The following is an 18,902-nucleotide window of genomic DNA, read 5'->3' on the forward strand; positions in this document are numbered from 1 at the left end:
ACAAATATATCAAAAACTCCGATTATCTATTCTTTTCTTATAAGACCCTTAAGGGTCTTAAGATTCAAACAACAATTCTCATAAATATGAAGCTGTAGTTGAGTTGTAGTTGAGCTCTCTAAGCCAATAATGTTTCACTATATTTGGTCTATAATATATCCGTATGTGACTATTTATTGTGGAAACACATGGTAGACTCTGTGAAGAGGATTCGTATATATGTATATCGACCAGATTCGCTTAAATGATCTGTACCCGGGTTCTCTTTCGAAAAGAGAACACCTGTTTTTTTAGGTAAGAAAGTGTCATAGCCCACACTAAATTTATAGAATTGATCCGAAATCTCTGAGATGCATGACAGGTCACTCATAAAAAATACCCCCCCGAAGTCAAGAATAACCCATTGTTTGGGGTTTTCTTTAGAAGTAACTCCTTCTGATACTTTTAATGACGGTAGAAAGAAACAAATTTCATATTTTGGAGGAGAAACTAATCCAATGTTTCTTGTGAGACTCGAAATTCTCTCTCTTGAATTACAATATTTTAATTTTATGACAAAACTGTTTTAAATACATTTTCACATAATTTAGTCAAAGTAATCCGCAACTAATAACTCACTCTCTCACTCATTTCGGCACATTTCCACTCATTCGAAACTCTTTCCTACTCAAATACTTACTAATTAAGCAGTTAGCTTTAACAAATGTTCAACTCACTTTCGATTTCGTTGCGAGCGCGCACGCGAAACAAATAAGGAAATGATGGCTCACGCTCGTCATTCAATATGAAATTGCCACCAAATTACAACAGAGAAACGCGCACTCAAGTTAAATGAGAAAAAAGTGGTTAATTTGATGCGACTCACAGCAAAAGTGGCAACAACCTCGAGCCAGCAAGCGCAACTTGCTAACAAATGTAAACCAAACGTGTGGCGGCGCGGTCGAATAACGCGGACCCAAGCGCATGCGCAACAACGAAAGCTTGAAGATACCAGAAATCCAACGAAAGCAGTGTAAAAGGCGCATGCGAAAAGTAAACAGCGACGAAACGAAAGCAAAAGTGAAATATTAACAACAAAATATAATAAAAACAACAACAAACAGCGTCAACAACAATAATCGCATTGTCTGTGCGAAGAGCGTAGTTACGTGAATAACGCTGGCACGGCTCGCTTCCGGCACGCGGGCTTTTACGCTTTTTGGGGGCATACTACGTACGAGTATAAATAAGTGCAGTTATTGTGTGTGGTACGTGTAAATGAGAAACAAAAAATACGGAGGTGTAGTATATGCGTATTAATAAAATTAAATAAATAAGAGAAAAAACAGTTGAAAGAAAGTCTTGTGGTGCGGAAAATCGGCGCGTTTCATTGTAAGCCGCTCCAGTGGGACGTTATTTAATATTTAGTAGGCTCATAAAGCGTCTTTATTATAACGTACTATGTAACAAAAGTGAAAGATTACGTATGGAAAATTGGTGCATGAAGCAGTGAAAAGGTTTAACGGTACAGAAATACCAAATGAAGCGGTGGTGTGGTTATGTGTAGCAAAATAAGTTATTGTAATGCTTTTTGTATGTTTTACGTGGGTTTCAGTGAAGTAATAATCCCATTTGTGTGCCTGTGCGATGTTGTAACTTGTTGAAAATGTCAACTCAACTATGGAGTTGTAGTCAATGAATCTAACAAATTTATGATTTACCGTATTCCGTAAAATATTTTTTAATACCGTTAACTATGTGACGAAACATTAAAATAGATTACATCACTAAGATAATACAGAAAATTACTTTCTTAAACGTGTTTTCAAATCAGACTAAAATATTAGTTGAATTTGGCCTTTGATTAATTGATAATTAACTTAAAGTAATCTATTAGATTGGATATAATAGAAAGTGACTCATCGCGCTCTCTATTACATAAGTAAAATGAGATTTTAAATGTTGTATATGAAATTTACTAGAAGAAATCATTTTTCAATCAACCGAAATCCAATATATCAAAAAAAAAGCACGAATAACATAAGGATCTAATATTACTTAAAACATAAAAGTAGACACCATCAATGGCTAAATCAAGGTTTTACGTTGCTTTGTTTGTTTCTTAATAGTTCCCCGTTTTAAACAATAATTTACTCCTTCGAGGATTTTACTTTCTGTTTTCTCCTGCAATGAAAAAACGAAGGATCGATAAAAATTCAAGAATACGCTTTCCTGGAAATAAGAAAATATCTTTCCTCATTCCATTTATTCCTAATTATTGGCATTACCTCAACCATTTAATCATCATTCTATTGTTTATCCGTTTCGAAAGGCAGTTCTGAGCAGTGAATAAGCGAAGGATTTAGTTTAGATTTTGAAAAGTAAAACACCTTTCACTCATCTTTTCTAGCAAAGGGTTCAATTTCTGAGCATGCACTTGACATATTTTCAAGCTTGGTATCTTACTTTGTTGTTTGACAAAAGTCTTTAATTTTGAATTGTTTGCTTAATCGAAAGTACTTGTAAAAGCGGGGATTCTACTATGGATTAAAACAAGAGATCATTATAGGTTTATTGAGAAGGTCATACAAGTTAAAAATCACCTCACGAATAGCTAATTGATTTACATTTTATATCTTTTTTTATGACAAAAATGGACTAGGCATTTTGGAAATGCCTTCCAAGCAATGGTTTCTTGTCTGGTTGAGTTGTCATTATTTGAGCCCACGAATGGATGAGTAAAAGTATTGTACTCATTACAGACGATTTTTATTTATCATACTATTTAAACGGTTTCAATCTGCTGACTAAATTCCTTCAACTAATGTTTAAATGAAGAATTGGTCTATAGATATCATTCTGAATAGAGGAAGGAAATCATCAAGAACGTATTGATGTAATAAGAAGTCGTATCAGATCCATATATATTAAGGGTACTTTGCAGTAGCAGCGAGAGCTTTTACAAATCGAAAATTCTAAATTTGACCTCTATAAAATTTTAAAAATTAATATTTTCAAGCACCGATATCCAAATAAATGTCCGATATTTCCCTGCTCCAACCAGAAAGTTTCCTTAAAAGGCTATGAATCAATCAGGAAAAACACTCTATTAAAGTTCAGACTCTCTTATATTCAATATTCAAGTTAAAAATTAGTAGTTCCTGAGGCTTCAAGAGTCTATTCAGTAATAAATATGTGAGAAAATAATAAAGGTGGAACACATTATTCAAATTTTTACTACTTGTTCTCTTTAAGGGGCTATACCAGTGTAACCTATGAAAAATTAGTCGATTTTCGTGTATTTTTTTTTAAGAAAGTATTCGATCGAATGTTTCGAAGTTTTTTGGACATAATAAGATACATTTTCAGCTATATTTAAAAAATTTTGTTTTTACAAAAATATTGAAAAAGAACGGAGTTATGTGCTGTCTTCTTCTGTCTTCTGCAACTAAAAAATTCAAAAAGGGTGTCAAAAATTGATGATACTTCCTATACAATTACCTAGTTTTGAAAAAAAAATGTTTTTTTTTTTTCAAAAACTATTCATGATACGACCATACCGCTTTCAATTTATTTTTTTGAATATTTTTGAAATTATAAACTATCGAATAAACAAAAAATAAAAAAATCTTTTTTTTTGTAAGTGTCACATTGGTTATACAATTTAATTTAAAAATATTAGAGTAGGCTTCGGATGGTTTCTGAAAATCCAAACTAAATTTTCTGCAATTTTTTTAATCCATCAACAGATAATGCTCAAAAATATTCGCGCTATAACTACAAAATCTGCAATAGAAAACTGAAATCGCTATACTAGTACTTGTAACATCTCGAACAGTTTCGCTTTCCCCACAGCAAAAACGCGCCACACATTAGTCATGCTTAAAAGACCGAAAAATTGCCCTAAAACAATGCGAGAGTCACATCTCATTGCGTACGCAAGCCGCAACCTGCCCAATAAACTTGAACTTGAGTGGCACGGCGGCTCAAGTAGCTGTGACCCTCGCCGCAGCGGCACTGAGAGTGCTTAGCAAGCGAACAGTTTACTTGCTTAGCTCCAAGTATGGGTGTGTGAGTGCGCGTAAGCGAAAATGAAAATACACGCGTGTCGTAAATGAGCGATATTTGTTGGTGTTTTGTAATGCAAGCTAAAGGCACGCAAGACTGAGAAAACAGAAAACTCACAGTGGCAAGTGGCACGTTTAAAATTTCGCCGCAGGTGGCAACGCTACAACGTATAACTATATAGCATTGAGAGAGCAAAACGGAATCACGTCTTCCAGTGGGTGTAATAAAATTTTAAATGCCCCTTTTTACATTGATACTTCTTCATGGTGAATTGACAAGTGCTTGCCACACGCACCGACATACACTTGACGCTTGAGTTGCCACTCGAGCTCCGTGTGCCACTCGCTATGCTTTGCACGTACGCAGTTTACATTAACAAACGAAATGCATTCGTTACTAGTCAATTTCCGGCTGTGACATGTCGTGCAACAAGCAACAACTGCAATGCAGCTGTGTGTGGCATCCTTGTTGCAGCATCCTTTTTAACGATTATGCTCTAAAGTAGTGTGTATGTATATGTGTGTGTTTGCATATTTAAGTTGAATTCTATGGCTGTGACACTCCTTTGCACTCTAAAATTTCTTGCCACGCAATGTTTGGCAAGCAAGTAATTGTTGCAACAACAACAAGTGCAACGCTGTTGCAGCTGGCCAAGCAATAACAGCGCTTGCCGACATGATTGCTTCGCTGTGCTTTGTGCTTTTATTGCTGCAACATAACACGCCCTACTGTTGCTATTTGCAACCAATATCAACTGAAGTAAGAAAACATGCATTACAACAAAAGCAACACAGCGCTGCAACAAGTTCAATAACTAGTTGGTAGCAGCAGCTACTTGCAACCATTAAATTTTCTGCTCGCTTTACAAATGCTCCGTTACTCAAATTGTACTTGTAAATCTACTTTTGTGTTGCAAGTTTTGTTACTTTACCACGTGCTGACTGCTATAGCTAATAATTTTGGAGGAACTCTTGCTACAACTGTGCTAATAATGGCGGTAGGAGTTAAATGTATAAATGTTGTTGTTGTAATTGTAATTCTGGGATTACTAAAGGATGTTATTTATGTCTATATATTAAAGGTAATAAAAAAACCTTTCGGAAATTTTTAATTGAAATCTATCTAAGCGATATTGATATATGGGGACCAAAAACAAAAACATTTCTTAAACCCAATTTTACCCAAGGCAAATATATGATCCAGTTTATACCATATTCTTTTCAGTGTAGAGTTAAATGACATTAGATGTGCTTAAAATTCCTAACCTGTAAAAATAATCAGTATTTACAATGTAATCACAAAAAGAAAGAAGGCCTACATTTAGGCGCAACTTGCTTTATGTAGCTAATCTCACTTTCATAAAAGCATTATAGATATTGTTTCCTAATAATGGACCATTTCTCATATTTCTGCCAAGCCCCGGGTCATCTTAAGTCAGGTTCCATATTGTGAGCTTCATTGAGAACCAATCTTAAGTCAGGTCCCAAGTTAAATCTCCTCAGTTTAATGATCTAACGATCGAAGGAGTTTACAAAGACAAACAACTTTTTGAATTACATTTCAAGAACTAGATCTACTTACGAAAAATGAGAGATATTTATTTATGAACTTTAAAGATTCTGCATATCACATATCATTAAAATCTCTATTTTACCAATAGAGGAAAGCTCACAGTACAGACGGTTCCATTTGAGAAAAAATCGTGATTGTAGTCGATTCTGGAATATTAGAAACCTATAGTATAATTTTACGCACAGTATCTATCAAAATTAGTTGCGGTACATATAGATATTTCAAGAGATATAACATTTTACTCAAAAGATGGCATTACCAAGTCCATTACCCAATAATCGAGCTTATCCTACTTACTACCACATTCAATCAGTAACTTACACTCTCTCTACTCACTCATCCACCTTAGGAGAGCAACTCTCTTACGCTAAAGTTCGTTTCCAAACTACAAATTTACTATTTAATTTAATTTTTGACTTAATTATGGAAATAAACCAGCTTTAAGCTTGCTTCCATCTCCATCTCACCAATGACATTGCACAATTTGAGTCCGTTTAGTTGCGCTTGTGAAGCGGATAAGAAGATAGGTACTTATGCAAGCGCTTGTTTGTTGACAAATATTTACCGTAGATGGTAGAGTGAATGGTGTGAGAAAAAATAAAATACTATAGTTGGGAAGGTCATTGTTTTGTAAGCGTTTTCACATGTGAAATGTGCGTGAAATGTCTATAGATATTTAATATGTATTTATTTTCAACTAAAGAGTGTGTGATTTGAATATGTTACTCATACGCCACGACGGCACTAAAAAGCTAATGCCATTTTAGCAATAAATCTATAGTTATTTGTTTATATTCCGACTTTCTGCAATACAATTTTTTGATAAAGAAAGGATTATATCCCTTTAGATACTAAATATTAACTATGAATTACTATAAAATACAGTGGCATTATTTTTATAGTTAATTCAAATAGAAGAAACATACTTTAACTTTTCGCACAGCCAAATTAATTTAATATATTAAGATTATAATTGAGAAACCAGTTTTTGCCAAATTTACAGCGTAGACAACAATAGGCAGAGCTGCTTTCCAATTTCAACTCGATTTGTATTCGATCAAAATTTAATGTAGTAAATAAGATATAAATCACCGCTTAAATCGAGCAAAGGGCGTTTAATTGATCAATTAACTCCTGTGCGAAAAGGCCTGGGTTTCCAATATGTCAAAGCATGCTGTATTATTAGTTCTTTGCAGTTTTAGCTAAGGATCCAAGGACCAAGGACAAGACATTTTATTTGCAAAAATATTGGATACGACTAATTCATCTTATTTATATCTTTTGGAAGAGATCTGAGGCATTAAGCAGATAATGTCCTATGCTCCGACGTCAGCTATTCTGTTCGAAGAAAAGTGCAATGGAATGCTATCGTGCGTTGTTTATAGCGTTTTTAGACAGCCAAATTAATTGATCAATTCAATTTTTTTTTTTTTTGAGAAACCCTTTTTTGTCTTTTATACTGCCGGCTACTCGATAACTGATCAGCTGTTATACATTTTTGTTTTTTGCTTTTCATAAGAAGTTGGTAAGTTTCATCAGCTTATTAATATTTTTAGCAGCGACATCTACCGTAGCTTCTTTTATCAAAACATTCAGGCAATCGCAGATAAAGAAGGTATATCGTTCGTCTTTGACGCTGAGTTGCATTTGATTTTCAAGTCGATTAATATTCAATTAAAAATAAATGTAGATTCTATTTTGTATGGTAAATCGATCTTAATAAGCGTTTAAATCGATCAGAGGCCAGTTAATTGATCAATTAGCTCCTGTCTAAAAACGTTATTAGATTATTTACTAAATGTTCCTCTAACCAAATATAGCTGGCAAACTAACAGTAATCCCAATATCAAATCCTATACTAAGAAAGTTTCTAGGAAATGGTCCGCAGGTTAGATAACAATCTCAAAAAGAAATAAATATTATATTTATTGGAAGTATTTGCCGAGAAAATGATTTGTAATATTGCGGGTAGGATTCATAAATATCTCACTAAGCCAATACTCGACCGCCAGACGTACATATATGACCTAAAAAGTATGTCCTTCATATCGAATAGATGGTAACGGATTGAGCTGAGATATAAACTATACTTTGCACTCTCAGAGATTTGTTTTTATTCTCTTCTAGAGTATATAATAGAGTTGACTGAAATTAAAAAATCTCAAACAAGACATGTATGGCCTCTACTTATATATCATCTTAAAATAAGAAGGCTTTCCAGTTAAAAAGAGTTCTTAAGTTTGTGGAAGAAGTATGGTACCCACTTTGTAAGAAATACCAATATGGATAGTTTAGTTTCACCGACATTGAAACAAGAAAAAATGTGGAATTCATCTCAGTGAATTTAACAAACCATAAAAACGTTGAATACGAAGAGAAATGTTAACTTATTACTATCACGGTACTAAGAAAGAGCATTAAACATTGGCACAACTGAAACACTCCCACCATCAAAAAAAAGCGATTCCACCATAGTCATTAAACACAACTCACTTGCTGGCAGTCATAGCACTCATAACGCAACTCAATCAACATAATTTGAATAATTTGCATGCAATATTTTCTATGGTACTAGCTAACACACACATACAAACACACACCTATGTATATATATATCCACTTATTTTAGGCTCCATGACTTTCATAATACTCGCATAATATTTCCACTACTTAACTGACTTCTTCATTTCATTTATTATAGCGACAACACTGCGCACCGTTAGTCGCTGCTCTACAACAGCAAATCAACATAATCCACTAAGGACGCTAAAGACGACGCGGCGACAGCAGCCAAGGAATGCTGTGACGTTGCATAATCAGGAAATATTAATTTAAAAGCAGAAGAGAGGTGGGAGCTTCACGATTTCTACAAAAGCTTCATGTTTGAAGCAAGCAATGCAAATACGCTGCCAGCAGACAAATAAGAATCGGCGTAAATACGAAAGCTTGCGGGTGAATTGACTAAAGTATTTATTGTCGCCGATGAGCACGTGAGAATTGTCAAGTAGCTGACTGGTTGGAAAGAAAAAAAACACCCAAGAGGGGAGCATACGAAAGTGTGGAGGTGAGAGTGCAGACACGAGTAGTGCAAATCGCTGCAACTTAAATAAGGATCCCCAAGGACTCCAACGCGTATAATAAGAAAAATTGCAATTTTTCTGCATTTCAAGTACACTCAAAGCGACCAAATAAAGTGCGAGGTGACAAGTGGCAACGCATTGCAGACATATCTACAACCTCAACTCAGGCTTACCTCAACAGCTCCTACTCTCAAAACAGAGACAGCTTATAAGCACATTAGTTAAAGACTATCAACTCTTGACGCAGCGGCAGCAATTGCTGTTGGCTTATGTTTATGAATTGCTGACGTCGGCAAACGTTGACATTTGTAGCAACAACATTTCAGCAACAACAACAACAAAATATTAGTAGCGAAAAGAAATTCTGTAGACTGCAGACACAGACGACGAAGTGTGAATTGCTTTGGCGCGTGCTGTGCACCCTCCGCTGTGTGTGTGTGAGCAGCAGTTGCTGTCTGATTGCCTGGAATAATTCAAAGTCAAGTAGCGTCAAGTGTTGCACGAGTATGTGTCTATTTTTTTTTATTTTATATATACTACTTTTTGTATTCTTCTATTAATTTTTCTTCTTTTTTTGTGACAGCAATTCCTTTCTTCTGCATAGCATAACATCAACTAAGTAGCACACCGTTTTCACTATAATGTTGCACTCACCATCAACGAAATGTATGCAACAAATTGCAATTATAATTATAACGTTTGCCGTCTACGTGGCGGGCATACGTAATACCGGCAACGCGGTCGCTGGTGATGGCAAAGTACAAGTGGCGAGTGGTGGTGGCAATGTGGGTGCAATCGCTGATTATGAGAGGTGAGTGTGCAATGAAGTATGATGAGCGCATAATGAGTAATGTGAAAAGTTGCATTTTGAAGAATTTATTGCTGTTACTTAATGCTGATTAAGGTTCAAAAACTTCTAAATGGGATGTGAGAAATTCACAGGAGAGAAGTAGTAGTTGAAATTAGAGGAATGAAAGATCGAATAAAGATACAAAATGTGATTATTAACTTGGTATCACAAGTAAACCATGCCTAGAATTGTCACCAGATATATTATTCTCAAATATATCACGCTGTAGAGTTAGAAATATGAATCTCCAAAAACTCAGTAATTCAAGAAATTATAGACAATATATAAAAAAGTAGACAAAGCCTTTGCATCCTGAACCGAATTGTCGGTTCAATCTGTAATATTTGTCCTTCAGAACTTGCCTAAAGATTTCATACCGAAATTCTGTAAAATCCCAGCAAACATTACTTTTGCGGCTGAAAACAATAACTCTTCTTATTAAAAACATAACATCTAAAATTTGAAATCATTTGTACACATTGTCTTTTATTACTAAAAAGAAATGAGTCAGTCATGTCATTATCAGTCATTTTTGCTGTCAAAATTATGTCGCACAAAGGTTCCTATACACTTGTTTATAGGTCAGAATAATGTCAAATTTAAAACTGAAACGGATAATTGAACCCCGGACAATTGCCACCGGTACATTTATGGTTATGTCAAATTCACTAAAGAACCGATGGAAATGATTGTAATTTTATTTGTAAATAAATTTTGTTCCTGTCAGTTAACATAGTGAGAATGCCTGCTAATCAGTATAATTTCTTTCGATGCAGAAGAAACGCAAGCCATCAAAATTTGTCATTGAATTTGACATATTGAAAAACACGCGTTAGTCCGCACGTTCTAGATAACTTTTAAAGGTTTTTGATCTAAAGTAACCGACTCATTAAGGCAGTAGTCTGCTTTACAGGCTTCAAAAAATCGATTTTTTTTGTTTTGGTTTAAATCTCTTCCAAAACTATCCAGAATATGTCTTTAAAATTCCATAGGTCAATTCGACATATTTTCGGTGCCGGCGATATGTATGCCCGATCGAAAAAAACCAAAGTGATCTAGCTTCAGTATTAAATTATCTTCTATTTGAGCTAAAAAAGTTGGACAAAAGTTTTATTTAAACTACTTGTTTTGCAACTTAAAGTCAATTTTTTTTCTTAAAAAAGTGAATTTTTTTTTCAAACTTCGAAAAAATTTGGAATTTTTTAACTTCTTCGGTATTTTTTTAGTTCATAAAGAAAATAAACTTATAAAAATTAAAAAAAAAATTTGGTTCGACTGTTTCAGATGCATCACACGACCTCCATCACCGGCAACGATTTACAAGTGCAGACTCCAGGCGCTCCAGAAAAATACTTACAACTTTGAAAAAATTTCAATATTTTTTAATAATAAATATTGTTTTTTAAACCCTAAATATAGTACCGTCTTAAAATTTCGTTTACCGCAATCATTTCCTTCCCTTTTTAAAAAAAAATTTCTATAAAACTCTTTTTTTTCGGCTTCTAAAGCAGACTACTGCCTTAAGTAATACATTGATCAAGAAGTTGGCCTATTAAGCCATAAAAATGAGGTTAATATCATTCTCAACAACAAATACTTACTTCAAATATATCACTGACATTTGTGTCAAAGGCAAACAACCTCCTTCTGGTTATTCTGGTTTCGTCTTTTTCTACTATCACCATAAATTGTAAACTTTAAACGCATTCAAGCACATAGGATATTCAAAGTAGACTTCAAATAGGGTGTTTTGGTTATGTTCTTATTTTTTCTTTCTTTCTACCATTCCTTTTTTAATAGAATCGTAAAAATAATCAAATCCTCTTATTACTCTATAACATTTCACTTCCAGTTACTCCGCACCCTACAACGAAGACTTCCGACCCTCTCAATTGTTATCCGAAGTAACAGAGGTAATCTCAACCGCCACCGACAAAATTGAGCGTCGCCAGTCGAACACTGATAACACCAACTTTAGACCCTCACAAATTATCTCGTTTACACCCTCCGACGCACAGTCAACACTCAAACAATATCCGCCCAGCTATGTTGAGCCCAACTATCATGCACAGCATATAAGTAAAGGTGGACCTTATGGTTTGGCTGCTTACAATAAAGATGATAAGCAATTCGCATTTCCACGTGAAACCGACCGGCCCGTTGCGGCAGCATTAGTCAGTAACAATGCGAATATAGAAAAGTATCTCTATAGCAGCGCTAAACAACAACAAACGACCACACAGCAAACGCTTGTGCCCGCGCAATTACACACTACACCCATACTGATCTATCGCGACCCTTATACTAATAAGATCAACACCAGCCAAAGGCAGCAGCAGGAATATCGACCAGGACCACCGCCGGAGCCGATATACCAACAAACGCAGTACGGTGAGGCGAGCAGACCACAAGAATACACCGTGCAATCTATGTTGATTGTGGGTGCCGAGCACTCATCTCCGATATACAATCAACAGCGTCCCCAATTTGGATTGGAGGGTGGCGAAAACAAACGACCGGGATATGTGTTCGACGAACAAGTGAGACCATCTTACAATCGACCGGTATACAATAGTAATCGGTATGAAGTTGGAGTTACTTCAACGCCGACCAGTGTCGTCGACTACAATCGGCGAGATGGCGAAACGCAAACTGAGCGACCATTCGAGGGTAAATTGGGTGTATCACCAAGTACGGCAACGAAGATTTCCTACGATTCACATGATTACCCACCGCCCAGTTACTACAAACAGCAAACATCGAATTTCCAATCACCGCAACGACAAGACAACTCACCGAATTACCAACAGCAATCAACATATGTAACGGAGACGACACCAGCAGCGTCGGCCATTAAGACGGGCAGACCAGAGTTGACGTCTTCTAATTATGCAAATAACAAGTTTGGTAATTATTTGCAGGGCGGTAAGGGTGGTGATGGTGGCTATTACAAGCGTCCGCCGCCTCATTACAGCAATGACATCTTATATGTAACACCAGCGCCACCAACAGCGCCCGCACGACCACCAACACCTGTACGACCGAGCGCTACATACTACCCCCAAGGCAATGAGCCGATAAGACGTCCACCAACCTACGACAATAATTACAATCAGTATCAATTGGGCGAAATACCACCACCACAAACACTGCAGTCAGCTTTAAATAGCGGACCAAGACCACCACCAACAGCAGAGCAGTACCCAACACCACAGCGCTACCCATCCGGGCCGAATTACCAGTCACCACAGAGCTTTCCGTCTTCACAGAACTACCCACCTTCAGAGGACTATGCATCTTCACAAAATTATGCACCTTTGCAGAGCTACCCAGCACCACAGCAATACCCACCGCCACCAAATTATCGTCCGCTACCACCAGCGCCACCGCAGTATCAGCGTCCACAGCAGCCTTCCACAGCTGGCGGAATGGGCGGTTTGGCCACTTTAGCCTCATTCTTCACCGGCACCCAGCAGTATGCACCACAATTCACTAATCTGCTCTTGGGCGGTAATAACGGAGGTGGTGGTCTACTGCATGCTTTAACTGGTACTCGGCCACTCGGTGGTGGTGGAGGTGGTGGACGTCCACCGAACATGCAACTCATAAAAGCTTTAGAGAATATTGCACGCAATGATGACTTGGAATGTGTGCCGAAGGTGCTGTGCAATATGATTGCTAGTCAAACACAACGTGGACAATTGCCCGGCTTCGTCACGTCGCCGGCCATAACGAAGTAAGTAAATATATCTGGGAAGAGACAGAAGACAGCGAGTAGGAGAGCCATGGATGGGCAGGTATTACTTGTAAGAAAGTTGTGCCTGTGGTAAGAGTAATTCAATTTTAATGTTACGTGGTATTAACACTAATGCCGTGCAGTGATTGCTTTTGAATTCTAAGCTTACCAGGCTCCGTATCGAACTGCATATTGCCGAAATATTGTACTTCATTTAAATTTTATATTAAATTGCTGGATTTGCTGGCATGCCATAAACTTAGGTACTTAATAAGACTGCTTGCTTTCTACTTACAGCTTCCTTGCCGGTTTCCCTGCTCAATCGCCGGCGCTCATTTACGGACGTGCCGCTTTGCTGGGTATCAGCGGTGGTGAACGCAGTTGTACGCAGACTTATGCAAAATGTCCGAAGAATGAAGTAAGTCAGATGTAATATTGGGGTTGTCCAAAAAGTTCTTACACATCCCAGGCTTCCCGAAGGCTGAGCTTTCAAAATTACGGAGCTCTTTCGTCAACCCAATATTCAAATATATTTATAATATTTTTTTTTTATTTATAATATTTGCGCAATAGAGTTCTAACTTTTTATTTTCTACCTCCTCTAGTACGAAATTCTCTATTACCTAAACAATCACCGCGGCGGTTTCTTCAAGTTCTTCAGTGAGGCGGAAGAACAAAAACCCACACAACAGTCACAGCAATCACAGAGCTCGACTAGTTCGGGTGGCACCTCACTTTTTAGCCTGTTGTCAGCACTAACAGGCGCAGATCCACCGGTGACCACAACAACACCACGCCCCACACCGCCACCAACTGTCGCCAGCTTCGACATCACACAAGGCATTGGCAATTTTTTCAGTAACATACTTTCCGAATATATTAGCGGTGTTGAGTATCAACGCAGAAGCAGTCGTGCTAAGCGCTCGATTAACTTTGAAGATGAAAGGCAGCATAATGAAGAAGAGCGCTTAAAATTTCCAACAGATACGGAGTCGGAAGACTTTCACGATGAAGAGGATGATGAGGATACACAAGGTGGCGTAGACTTTGAAGACGAAGAGCGCACGAGTGAGGCAAATGAGAACGATGCGAATGAGAGCGCGGAGTATGGTGATACGCAGGCACGTGTGGTGTTCAAAAGTGGCGAACATGAGACGCATTTCTTTCCAGAAAATGAGGGACGAGAAATCGACGAGCGGTTGAAAGATATATACTTGCAGGAAGTGATCAACAAGTTTAATTCGGCAAAATCAGAGAGGAAACTCAAGTTCCCCGCCGAAACAGATTCCAAAGTGGAAGCGAGCGTGGCATATGACGAAGCTGTGAATGCAGGCGGCGGCGCAGCAGTGCATTTTCGTGACGAAAGTGATGGTTACACAAATGAAAGTCCTTCCAGTGTCGTAAATTTTCGTTATGAGGAGAACCCAAGTGACTTCGGCTACTATAATGTAGAGCAAACTAGGCCCACACGACGTGGTAAAGCTGTTGTTTTCGAAAACACCAACGACAACCACAATTATGCGCCGTTACGACAACCACGTGAGGAATTCGATGTAGCTTACGAGCCGCAGAGTGGTAAACGCGTAATATTTCCGGATCATTATGAGAAACACATACGTAAGGGTAAAATTTTGAACAATCCCATATTATACGCCTCCAACTACGCCGACTATACGCCAACTGCAGAAGCAGATCGCTTTGTTGTGTCCGACAGCCATCGACCGGAGTACAATGGCATCGCTGGTACTGAAGATAACAGTGTCAACTACGATGACAAACCATTGGGTCCAATCTATATTACCGCCACTTCAACGCAACAGCAAAATACACTTAGCAACACGAACGTGCAGGTGTACAACGATAATCGATTGCATTACAATCGTGGCGCCGATACTTACAGGCCCTCAAGACCGACCACCTACTATGACACACATAGCTCTTCAGCTAATTATAATAGCAACCGTTATTCGGCGTCCAACAATGCAGCCAATCAGAAAAGGCGTCCCTACTACGGTTCTTCTTCTTCTTCCTCATCGAGTAACCACTATGATTACCCAAATAAAAATTATGTGAGCAATAATCGTTATGGCAGTCGCTACACAACAACAACTCGTTCACCACGTGGCAGTGATAATGACCACAATATTTATGTTACGAATGCTCAGGGTGTCACTACGCATTATATAACACCAGATGGTCGCAAGATTTATTTATAAATTATCAGTTAAAATCTAATTAAATTTGGCACTTTTAATTTTTTAAGAATTTATTAAGAAGCTTTAAGCTTTGCTTGTTAGCATAACCTATAAGAGGCATAACTGTATATATTTTAAGAATTACAAAAGCGTTTTAGCATGTAAATAACGAAATTTTAAATTTATCTAATCAACTAATGAATGTTATTAAATCCAAAATTATTTCCCAGGTGCTCAGGTTGGGTTAATCTTTGTACAATGGGTTTTACTTTTAATAGTTTCATAATTCATAAGTATCTGTATAGTAACACTACACTATTTATTTAATACAATAAAAATAAAATTATTAAAAATGAATCCAAAAGTAATTATTTTAAAATTATTAACTTCTAATATCAACAATTTTGCTGTCATCTATATTATTTGATTTGAGTTTCCAAGGAGCTTAGAACAAATTGTTTCTGACTTGATCTTAAAAAAGTCATGAAACAAAGTGATCGTAATACACTATACCAAAATTATCCTGGAAAAAGTTCCTAATGCAATTACATCGCTTTCTTTGTGATTCTTTTGAATATAAAGTCCTATTAAAAGGTTAAATATTTTAGACGTATAATATTTAATGAGATATTAGCGAGTCGCTTGCTTGCATAAAATATTTTAGAATTGGTTCTTTTTATGTTCAAAATAAAACGTTTGTGTAGTATACTGTATCTAATAATGTAAGAAGCTGTATTTTTTCGATCCAATTTCAATAAGATTCAAGAACTTTAGTATGTACCTATCACAAATAAGCAATACTTTAAGCGAAAAGGTTTTTGAAATGATCTTACGTACATTATCATGATACACGGAAGCTCCATAAATGTTTCGTGCACCTCGAGTAAGAAAGTGAATAAATATCCGCTGAATAAACATTATTTCGTAATTACATCGATTAGTATTATTCGTGAAATATTATTTCGAGATCAATGCTATATATTCTGCCCCTACATCTAGGATCCATGTGTTTTTTATTTACTCTTTCCACTTTACTCAATTATTTGATTTCCACTTTCACTTCCATGTTCTCATTTTCTCCATTTAGTAAAATTTGTATCTGTAGCGTGATTAAAGGAAATCCTCGTTCTAAATTTCACTTACCACCCACCATCAATTTCAAATCTATTCGGATCTTCGACATTATTATTAAGCCTAAAAGTATGCAGTCTTGATGGGAACATTACTTACGTCGAATTTTACTGATCGTCATAGCCTACTTTTAGGCATTTGTACAACGATCACAGGCATTTGTACAACGATCACAGTTGCAGCCATTTCATTAGGAAGAGTATGAATTATTCCTTTGTTCATGTCAAAAGTAAGTAAAATTTTCATATATAATATTTAATATTATAATTTTTAATTTGATAAGATGTATTTATTTTTTTTTTTACAATCTAAGTTAAATAACAATAAAAATATTTATGTAAAAACAAAATGTTGTGTCTTGGTATCTGCAGCTACCGAACCGAAAGTAACTAGTTTATAATAAAAATCCATTAGTTCTTCGAGTTTTTCACCAGAATTGGTAATAATGACATCACATATAACATAGAATCCTAATGGAAAATTCTAATGGCTTTCGAAATATTCGATTTGTATTAACACTCAGCTTTGACGGTCTTATACATCATATGTGATACCATTGGCTATTGTATTATATCTTTCGACATGAGGAGAAAACAAATTAGAGAAAACGGCATTTTATATCTAATAGCTAACCACTTCTATCAGCACCAGTTTTGAACATCATATCTTCTGTCATAGAAGCGGCTACATAAGACTTAAAGCATCTGGTCCATTATCTGAAAGAATTATTACCAAAAAATTTAAAAATGTATATATATTTTTCATTTTAAATTCATAAATAACTTTATTTCGTATAATTTATTGTAGTACAATGGACTTGACTTAGATTAAACAATTAACGCTAAATTATTTCGTAAAAGAGTAAAATGTAAATTATGGTAGTTTTTACTATCGTTACTAGGTACATTAGTGTAGACTTATGTATTTTTAAAAATATTGAATTGAAAATGGAATTCAGTACAACAGACACACAGGAAGGTTAAATGAATGAGGATAAAAATAAAGGAAGAAAATGGTGCCTAAATATACATCGTAGCAGCACAATTACCATTAGGAAACCAAAAATGAGAGAAATCTATAAATTTTATAAAAATTAAATTGACGAAATATAATTTTTATTTTCGAAAATCGCAATAGCTATTGTTAAAAAATTGCAGCAAATAACTGAAAATTGTGTGAAGATATAATATAATATTATATACGACAACTCTCTCTGCATAACTTATGATTCTACACCCCCCACAAACCACTCAGGACTATCACTTCAATGAGGATGTACCTACGTATGTATGCATCGTATGTTGCACAAAAAAAGTATTGTTTTAAGTGAATACAAGCATTTACTTTGCAACACTGCTCACCTGGCTCCTTTTTGCCCTGCTCAAACGTGTATACACATTTGTTTAATTTATTCGCCATAATTATTTACATACCACTTTTGAGGACTACACATGTTGAAAGAGGAATATGTATGTAAACTCACGTATATATAGTGGAGAGTTCAGTGTCAGCAGCAGTCGGAACGAAGTGCAAGTGTACTCCATTAAAACTGCCACAATGAGCTAACTTCTGCCGCCATACACCTCAATCACAGCTCTACATAGTTGAAGAGCATAAGGTGTGGGTGCATGTAAAATTGTTATGCTGACCATAGCTTGCAGCAAGCAGTTACCCAGTAGGAAAAACATGAGGTGTGATTAACGCATTCGAATGTGAAATAGTCAGAATAAGATATGTCATTAAAATATGACAATATGAATACCGATTTATAATATTACCGTCAACTTGGTAGATCATAAAATATCATTAAAGTTATCAAATTGATATTGGATATGGATCGATTAGCTCCATAAAGTAAACTGCAATATAATGACCAGCCAAAGACGATACCATTTCTATTAAGATGGAGCAACACTAAACAGCAACTAACCACAAGCGGTCAAAAATCCTATAAATAGAAAATCGTATATTCAATGAAGGGTGTACATGGGAGACATAAATGAAAATAATTAATTTTAACTCATGAATAAGATGTCGCAATTCTCCTCAGGCCTTCTCCAGCATAGTTATAAAATTTGTTTTGCTGATTTCGCAGATGTATTGCAACTTATAATCAAGAGTTTAGCCAAATAACGCAGAACGTTTCAACTAAATATGTTGTAAGTTACTCATAAAAAACCCGTCGGGGTTCTTACTTAAACTCTTGCTCTTGTAATGTGTATATATATTCAGCCTACGGAACTAGAGAAGATACCAAATTAAAACCAGTTTTTTGCTCTTCACACACCGAT

General features: G+C 36.1%; 1 protein-coding gene across 4 annotated transcripts; it reads left to right on the forward strand.

Annotated features, from left to right (window-relative positions):
* The first annotated feature begins 811 nt into the window (after positions 1-811).
* On the forward strand, positions 812-15,844 carry LOC105215385 (hypothetical protein). 4 transcript variants are annotated; one of them, XM_011189277.3, is made up of 6 exons: positions 812-1,247; positions 8,321-9,203; positions 9,283-9,510; positions 11,402-13,285; positions 13,583-13,703; positions 13,891-15,844. In XM_011189277.3, exons 3-6 carry the CDS (start codon positions 9,341-9,343, stop codon positions 15,499-15,501), a joined length of 3,786 nt encoding a protein of 1,261 aa, XP_011187579.2. In that variant the 5' UTR covers positions 812-1,247; positions 8,321-9,203; positions 9,283-9,340; the 3' UTR covers positions 15,502-15,844. The 4 variants fall into 4 exon arrangements, with proteins under 4 accessions (XP_011187579.2, XP_028899231.2, XP_054085298.1 ...); XM_029043398.2 differs by having other exon boundaries at positions 8,321-9,192; XM_054229323.1 differs by lacking the exon at positions 812-1,247 and adding an exon at positions 1,347-1,371.
* Positions 15,845-18,902: the final 3,058 nt, after the last annotated feature.

Source organism: Zeugodacus cucurbitae, chromosome 4 (assembly GCF_028554725.1).
Source record: "Zeugodacus cucurbitae isolate PBARC_wt_2022May chromosome 4, idZeuCucr1.2, whole genome shotgun sequence".
NCBI classification, from domain to species: Eukaryota; Metazoa; Arthropoda; class Insecta; order Diptera; family Tephritidae; genus Zeugodacus; species Zeugodacus cucurbitae.